General features: G+C 47.3%; 1 protein-coding gene across 1 annotated transcript in view; it reads left to right on the top strand.

The window, feature by feature from the left end:
• Nucleotides 1-1673: 1673 nt before the first annotated feature.
• Nucleotides 1674-8882, top strand: part of DTNBP1 (dystrobrevin binding protein 1) — a 113314-nt gene continuing 106105 nt past the window's right edge. Inside the window, exon 1 of the mRNA XM_010848795.1 lies at nt 1674-2085. Within this exon, the coding sequence (XP_010847097.1) occupies nt 1949-2085 (137 nt within the window). The 5' untranslated portion in view covers nt 1674-1948. The remainder of the gene's footprint in view (nt 2086-8882) is intronic.

Here is an 8882-nt window from a genome sequence, read left to right as displayed (position 1 = left end):
GATCTGATTTGATTGAGGGCTGCGTGAATGAAGATGCAGTAAGGTATTACAAACATTTAGTGGTGATGCCCTGGATTAAAAGATGAAGACAGGATGGTTTATGGTTCCCCAAGGGTAGACAAGGCACTTCAGAAAATCATCCTCAGGACCCACGTCTCCCAGACTGTATCTCACAGGAGTACAAACAAGGGGTGGGGACCATAACCCGTTTCTGACTTACTATCTCCTTCAAGATGCCAGAATATTCTGCTTCGCCAGCTTGGGATAAAATTATTGTTCAAATTAGCCTCCGACTCGCCTATCACTTAAATGGTTTTTCTTCTCTCTGTAGGGTACCTCCCCCATAATAAATCCCAAACCCCAGAGATTGTCTTAATTCAAAGAGCCAGATTAGCTTTATCTTGGCTAGAGTCAAAATTCAACTTCAACCCCAGAAGGTTAGAGGATAACTCCTAATTTTTAGGTATTGGTTATTCCCTGCTAAAGGCAGCTGGACTCCCAACGAGATCAGCTTTGTGACTCAGACCTCTGCTCACACACAGATGCGCACACAACCGCATGCATGTGTGCGTGCAACCTCCACTTCGCCCAAAGTAGCCTTTTTTTGATAGAATTCAAGCTGCGCTGGGGGCCCAGGTGACCAGCACAAACCTGTCTGCCCCAACTTCCCCCACTCCCCTTTCGTCCAAGGTAATCTCCCCGAGGTCCCTCTAGCCTGAAGTTTTCCTGTCATCTGACCTCAGTGAGACAGCTCACCCTCCCTGAGATGTTTTATATGCTGGGTGACTTTGAAGAGGAAGGGGTTAGACACTCTATTGCATCTGCCCTTTCAGAGACTCCAGAGATTTTATGCAAATCTGTGAACCTCTTCCCCACAAGCTTTAAGATCCACCCACCAAAGCGTGTGACACCCTTCCACTGTAAACAAGTGATGCCTGTTTGCATTGATCTGCATAAAATAAGGGGTCGTGCAAATGATTCTTCCAGAAGACCTGCTCCAAGATGACTTGCTGTCTCCACCATTCCGACCCTGCTGTGCACTTCTCCCAGTAAAATGATACAGACACTTGTGAAGCGTGACCCGCCCCTCCTGAAAATACTTTCTCAGAGAGCGTGAAGAGGGAAAAAGTCAGATGGGGCTTTGGAAAGGTTTCTGGGGATTTCCCTGGTGGTCTGGTGGTTAAGAGTCTGCCTCCCAACACAGGGGTCGCAGATTCCATCCCCGGTCAGGGAACTAAGATCCCACGTGCTGCGGGGCAACCAAGCCCACCCACCAGCAACTGCTGAGCCCTCGCCCCGCAACGAAAGATCCCGCGTGTCACAGGGACGATCTCACGTGCTGCAGCTAGGACCCCACAAAAGGCTGTTTCTATGGGCGAACCCTGGTGGGCTCTGTGTACCCTGCTCAGACCCCCATGCCGTGGAGTGGACTTGGGATGCTATCTGTCCTCCTGCAGTTCAGCAAGCAGTGCCTTAGTCCTCTGTGTTTGAGGAAGTGAGGCTGGTAATGACCTGGGGTGACTCACTGTGACTAAACACAGAAGCAGAGCATGTCAGCTTGGCCAATGGGGAGGATGGGTTCCCCAACCCGAGCCTTCCTCCTCTCCTTCACGCCCGCCTGGAGTCCTCCCAGGTCTCTGATTCACATTTACCCTGGGAAGCCTCTTGTTTCCACGAAAGGGAGTCTCTACCGTGGATCCCAGGCAGGGGCTGTGTAACCCTCTCCCATTCCTCTCCAGAGGGCAGAGGGCAAGGGGGCCTGGCCTGGGCAGGTCCCCCCGCTCCCTTACTCTGCTCCTGACCCAGGCCGGCTCTCTCTCTCCTCTGCTCCCTCCCTCTCGGGTCTTGCCAGTCTGTGAAGCCAGGCCAGCCGGGCTCAGCCCCCATCAGGAGAGCTATCACGGAGCCAGGCACTGTTGTGAGGAGCCTCCCGGGCAGGCTGGGCCAGATGCCAAACTTCACCAACCAGTCACGTGCACCTTCCAGGAGTTTGCACCGACGTGCCCAGATTGAAATGTCTTGGGGCAGGGGAAGCCTCAACAACAGGCCCCGTCTTGTGACCCTTTCTTCCAAAGCAAAGTCAAGGTGAGTGACCCTTCATCTGGGCTGTCATCACCACATGTAAACTCTGACCGCCTCCACTCTAGACTAGAGACTCTTCATGGGTTGGGAGGTGCCTTACTGTCCTTCATCTCCTCATCTGTAAAACGGGCAAAATAACACGGTTAGCGTGCCTAGAATCCTGCCTCATGAGGTCTCAGTGGCTAACAGCCATCCTTGTCGTCACAGTAAGGTGCGCCTGGCATCTCGTAGTGCGCCGGGCATGGGCAGGGCCTCAGCAGTCGCTTGCTGAGTAGACGATGTTACAGAAAACCCCGAGGACTCAGCCTCACGGGACTGAGGGAGGCAAGGTAGGAAGCAGTGGGCAATCAGGAGAAGGAACCCCCAAACCCATTGCATGCTCAGCCTAAGAGCCCAGCGTTTCCTTCTTCACTGTTGGCCAAGGACTAGTCACAGCCCCATCTACTGTGACACAGCTTGCAGGGTCAGCCAGTATCAAACACGGGCAAGAATTGCTTTTGGTCTTTTTTTTTTTTCCCCCTAGAAGGAGATTATGAGGGGCTGTTTCTTAGACCTATAAAAGGGGGAAATAAGCCTGTAATAGCTAAGTTAGAGACAAAGTACCCAGTATACCTGATAATGAAGCTTGTGTTGCTTCAATTCAGAGGTTTTGAATGAGGCTCTTGTTAGGAGTACTTTTCCTCCTGTGACATCTCCACTGTTTAAAAAAGTTGAGGTTTCGTGAGAAGTTCTCCATCGGCGAGCTCACTGTCGCTTGGTGCTGTGTTCCCTGGCTGGGGACCGCCAGGTGACGAGCACTGGCTGATTACGATTGTGTAATGCACAGCGATTAGGCTCACTTCAGGACAGAACTCCAATCACGGAGGAACAAGCCATTCAGTGTACGCCCCAGGCTTTTCATTGGCATGTTTGACGGTTTATTAAGACAATAAACCCATCTGTTCACTTGCATTTCTGTGTATCAATGGAGATTATACAGTAGTTACAGCAGAGGCCCTGTGTTTTTGTCCATGAGAACTTTGGAGAAAGAAACTACTTTCTTTCTCCCCCCTCCCCTCACTGAGATTCTCAGCACATCATAAAGGCAGTGTTTGCAAACTTATCACTTACTATGCGTAAGCTTCTGAACTGAAGCGACACCAGCTTCACTAGGGCTTCCCAGGTAGCCCTGGTGGTAAAGAACCCGCCTGCCAATGCAGGAGATGATGTAAGAGGCTCGGGTTCGATCCCTGGGTCAAGAAGGTCTCCGGGAGGAGAGGATGGCAACCCACTCCAGTGTCCTTGTCTGGAGAATCCCATGGACAGAGGAGCCTGGCGGGCTACAGTCCATGGGATCACAAAGAGTCGGGCAGAACTGAAGCAGCTTAGTATGCATGTACACACTCAAGTTTCATTATCAGGTACGTTGGATACTTTGTCTCTAATTTAGCTATTATAGGCTTGTTTCTGCCTTTCCTAGGTCTAAGAAACAATCCTCTTTTAGGGCGAAAAAAAGGCTGAAAGCAATCCTTGCCCATGTTCTATACTGTTGACCCTGCAGCCTGGGTCACAGTAGACTGGGCTATGACTGGTCCTTGGGCTACAGGCAGACACGGAAGACACGGAAAGCATGAGGCAGCCTGGTGCAAAGAGCTTTGCTTATATGAGGCATTTTCTGTTAAAAGCAGAACTGGAGAAATGATCTTGAACCTTCCTCTGGTCACCCAGGGAGGGGCCCAGTTGGCAGCTATGCCAGAAAGGGAGAGGCATAAAGAGAGGGCACCAAGCTGAAGTCACCAGGCGGCAGGTGTCCCGTGGTAGAGCAAGGCGGAGAAAGAGTGAAAAGCGAGAGCAGAGGGGTCAGAGACAGAGAAATAAATGGGGCTGGAAGACTCGCCAAGAGACGGGACAGGGGCCATTTTTTCTCTGAAATGACAGCTACTAAGAGCTGCTCAGGACACGAGAATATTTGTGGTTTCCTCAAAGACAACAGGAACCTTCCAGTTCCAGGAGCCGAGTCTCAGAACACAGGCAGTTCCTGGGGTTCTCTTCCTTTGCTGTGAGCGTTCTTACCGAAGGGATGAGGGGCAGCATGCCCCGGGGTAGCTCAAGCAAACCCGTTCTCCATCCCCCTGGGCAGAGCCTCAGCCTCCCCTACGAGGCACCTGGATTCACTCTCTCCTTCATACAGGGCTTTGAGATCAGCCAGCGCCCTGTGGCTTGTGCCCCAAATGTTGCAAATGAAGTGATGGGGAGGGTGCCTGTTTGAAGGAGCGGCAGAGTGAGGATGGAATTCAGCCTGGAATCCTGGAGTCAGGGAGGTCAGGGGACTCTGAGGTCACAGCTGCTGTTCCAGCCAGAGCTTCTGCCGCCCTTCCCTGCAGGCAGCTCAGGTTTCAGCGCTCAGCTTGCTTGTCCTCAAAGATAGAACCCACAGGGAAGTCTGTTAACACTGTGGCTGAGGAGGTGTGGCCTCAGACCAGCTAAACCAGCATCTCCAGAGATTGGGTCGGCACTGATATTTTTTAAATGCTCCCCAAGTGATTCTCAAAAGCAGCCAGGGTTGAGAACCCTCCACTTACCTGCATTTAAAGGCTCTAGTTTCCTGTTAGAATCAGTTTCACTGTATCAGTTTCCACTGACACGGGCAACTCCTGTGGACACAGAGGAACTCCTCGGGATGGGGCCTCCTATTTGCCCTTTTCCTCAGTCCTTTTCAGTTATTGAAATTCCCCCCTCTCCCCACCTATATTAAGCTGATCCTTAACTATAGATAATAACTGTCTCAATCTTTTTTTTTTGTAAGTAGTTCTTATTTTAAAGTTTCAGTTTGAATTAAATTCTCCCACTCGAAGAGATTTCTGTTCCATAGTGGTTCAGAAGATGTAATTTCTGAGATATACTTTCTCCAGGGAAAACCACTTATTTGTCAACATTATAGAATCTGTTCTCCTCTACTCATGTAGGTCCCTCCCTACACTTGGATGAATGGAGTTACTTGGTTATTAATGAATATTTCATATCATATAGACTTCACAGACGGAGAAGGCAATGGCACCCCACTCCAGCACTCTTGCCTGGAAAATCCCACGGACAGAGGAGCCTGGTGTGCTGCAGTCCATGGGGTCGCGAAGAGTCAGACACGACTGAGCGACTTCACTTTCACTTTTCAGTTTCATGCATTGGAGAAGGAAATGGCAACCCACTCCAGTGTTCTTGCCTGGAGTATCCCAGGGACGGGGGAGCCTGGTGGGCTGCAGACTATGGGGTCGCACAGAATCGGACACGACTGACGCGACTTAGCAGCAGCAGCAGACTTCACAGACAAAAAATAAAAGAAGTTTCCTCCTCTAACGTACTGAGTAGTACCTTTCTCTCATCTGAGCAGGAAAGATGGGGTTAGATGCTTGATGACATTTATTTACAGTGAGATTTCAAAACAAACTGATGCAGCTGAGCTGTCCCTCACTTTTCTTTCCATGTGGCTCTCGGTGAAAATGCTCATGCCCTACTTTGCTGGGAGTCTTACTCCACGCAGTACTTGCCTTGTTGGTTTGTGATCTTCCTTCTTCAAACTTTGATTCCCTCCCACACATTCCCTCTTCTTTTAAGTTCACCTGGGCTCTAACCTTCGCTCTGCTGTTGGAACTCCCCTCCTCCACCTCTCTGGTTCCTGGTTTCTTTTTCAACATGCCATGCTAATGTTACCTTCTAGCTTTATTTAGCTTACTTTATTCTTAGAACGACTAATTGTTTCACAAGAAAATCTATTGTTTTTGTTTTCCTTTTGCATCTTTAAATTCTTAAAAATTAAAGATGTCAAAAGTCTTGTTTTTTATAAGTAAGTTAATAACAGCACATTATAGATATCTTTATAAACCTAAGTTAGATACCTTTACAAATCTAAGTTAGATTCTTGTAACTCAAATGGCAATAGTGCCTTTCCCATTACTCTGAAAGATCTCTGCCAATAAAGTGGTATGAAGTCTGCTGGGTTCTTTTTATAGAATCTTTTCTTTAGTTCCGGCTCCACCAAATCTTCATTTATCACTTTGTCTATAGTAAGAATCCATTGGGACTAGGAAGCCCCTTTCCTTAGCCATGTCCTAGAGCTGTGCTTCTCGTATTTAAATGAATATGGATCACGTGGGGATCTTATTAAACCTCAGATTCTGATTCAGTAGGTCTGGGTGGGGCCTGCGATTCTGAGTTATCTACAAGCTCCCAGGGGTTGCTGCTGCTGCTGGTCCAGGGATGCCCTGCCACAGGGAATTCCTTAAGCAGCTTTGGTGCTCGCCCCAAACGTTTTACCACCACAACTTTCTCCATGCTTAGCTATCATCTTCTCAAATTAACTCTCAACCAGTTGCTGAATTAAGATTAAGCCAATAGCCCCCTGGGCTTCTCTGGTGGCTCAGTGGTAAAGAATCTGCCTACAATGCAGGGGACCCTGGTTTGATCCCTGGGTCAGAAAAAGCCCCTGAAGAAGGGAATGGCTACCCACTCCAGTATTCTTGCCTGGAGAATTCCATGGACAGAGGAGCCTGGTGGGCTACGTTGCATGGGGTCACAAAGAGTCGGACACGACTGACTGACTAATACATAATAGCCTCCAATATTGATGTTGGGTCTCTGTACTTAAAAATTTTATTTTTTCATTTTGCCAGTCTTGTTTCTGACCACTATTACTTAAGTTGACACAACTTGTCACATGCTTCAACTCAGGTCCTTAATCATTCCTATAAAACAACTCATGTGTCACAGTTGTTATTTTCTACTTTCATTATTTTAAAATTTACTTTTCTTTCCTTATAATTATTTCTTTTTAGCACTTTTAAAACTTCTGTTTTGAGGTTTATCAGATATGATGGGTTTAAGAATGTTCATAAAACATCTCAAAATGAAGGACCAACATGCTATAGACTAATAATGCAGTGGTCAAGACAAAAATGACTGGGCACACATAAAACTATTTTCTAGTGACAGGCAGACTCTTTTTGATCTGATTTGGTGCCTTATTGAAATCTGTAAAACTTAGTAAATTGAAAGCTTATGAGCAGAGTTTATTTACATTGAATAAAATGAAAACTATTTATTTGCTCTTCAGTACATGTGGTTTCCACATCTACTAGATACTGAGGAATCTGTCTCCATAGACCGGATCATTCAGTCGCTTACTCTATACCAGGTATTATTTCCAGGTGGTAGAGACTCAGTAAACAGCACCCCTCTCTATTACTTGTCTCAACTAAGAAAGAAGAAAGTCAGCATAAAGCACCCATCACTTTCATTTCTGGTAAGGCTAATGAAGCACAAGAGGAGCAAGACATGGACAAGCAGAACTCCTATTACAGAACCTCAGGATAAGACTTGTCTACCCAGTCACAGAAAGGACAGGTCACCACAGTCTCCTCGCCTGGCAGCCTGTCCTTATGGAGAAGAATGGCTGTTCTTTACTGGATGTTTGCACCCAAGAAAAAGAGAGGAGGGGGCCAGGTCCCTAATTCCCTAAACCACTAATCAGAATAGTCACCTCGGCTCCGCCAGGAAAAGTCTATCCTCACAGCCCCTCTCATTTGCCTCATTCAATCTCAGCCACTAGTAGATCCTGTCTTTAAAATGTTGATATTTTGTTCATCACAATTTTTTTCATTAATTTAAAACTTTTCAAATGTTGCATTTAAATATTATTTGATTTATTAAGGTTTTTAGTTCCCCCTTAAGTTTTACACCTGCCTTACCCACCTCACGCTAGTCTCAGACCCCGTTTTAAAATAAATGTGTGAGCAAATAAACAACTTCTTTCTTTTAAAATATCTATTTATTTCTGGCTGTGCTGGGTCTTCACTGTTGGTCGAGCCAGAGCTGTCTCTAGTTGTGGCGAGCAAGGGCTACTCTCCAGTGGTGGCCCGTGGACTTCCCATTGCAGTGGCTCCTTGCTGTGGAGCAGGGGATCCAGGGCACCAGGGCTTCGGTAGTTGTGCATACAGGCTCAGTTTCCCGGCAGCATGTGGGATCTTCTGGGACAACGGACTGAACTAGTGTCCCTTACATTGCAAGGCAGATTCTTAACCACTGGACCACCAGGGAAGCCCCAGATAACTTTTTCTTAATTAAGCAATTACTAAATAAATTGTCAGATAGTATCATGTACTAAGTTGAGAAACAGGATGTATAGGAAGTGGTTGGGCCTGTAACTGGAATGATCAGAAAAGATCTACGTTCAGTTCAGTTCAGTCGCTCAGTTGTGTCCGACTCTTTACGACACCGTGAATTGCAGCACGCCAGGCCTCCCTGTCCATCACCAACTCCTGGAGTTCACTCAAACTCACGTCTATCAAGTCGGTGATGCCATCCAGCCATCTCATCCTCTGTCATCTCCTTCTCCTCCTGCCCCCAATCCCTCCCACCATCAGAGTCTTTTCCAATGAGTCAACTCTTCGCATGAGGTGGCCAAAGTACTGGAGTTTCAGCTTTAGCATCATTCCTTCCAAAGAATATCCAGGACTGATCTCCTTTACAATGGACTGGTTGGATCTCCTTGCAGTCCAACGGACTCTCAAGAGTCTTCTCCAACACCACAGTTCAAAAGCATCAATTCTTTGGCGCTCAGCTTTCTTCACAGTCCAACTCTCACATCCATACATGACTCCTGGAAAAACCATAGCCTTGACTAGACGGACCTTTGTTGGCAAAGTAATGTCTCTACTTTTGAATATGCTATGTACGTTGGTCATAATTTTCCTTCCAAGGAATAAGTGTCTTTTAATTTCATGGCTGCAGTCACCATCTGCAGTGATTTTGGAGCCCCCAAAAATAAA

This window comes from Bison bison, unplaced genomic scaffold, assembly GCF_000754665.1.
Source record: "Bison bison bison isolate TAMUID 2011002044 unplaced genomic scaffold, Bison_UMD1.0 scf7180017864274, whole genome shotgun sequence".
NCBI lineage: Eukaryota > Metazoa > Chordata > Mammalia > Artiodactyla > Bovidae > Bison > Bison bison.
This window is presented reverse-complemented; position numbering and strand designations above follow the sequence as displayed.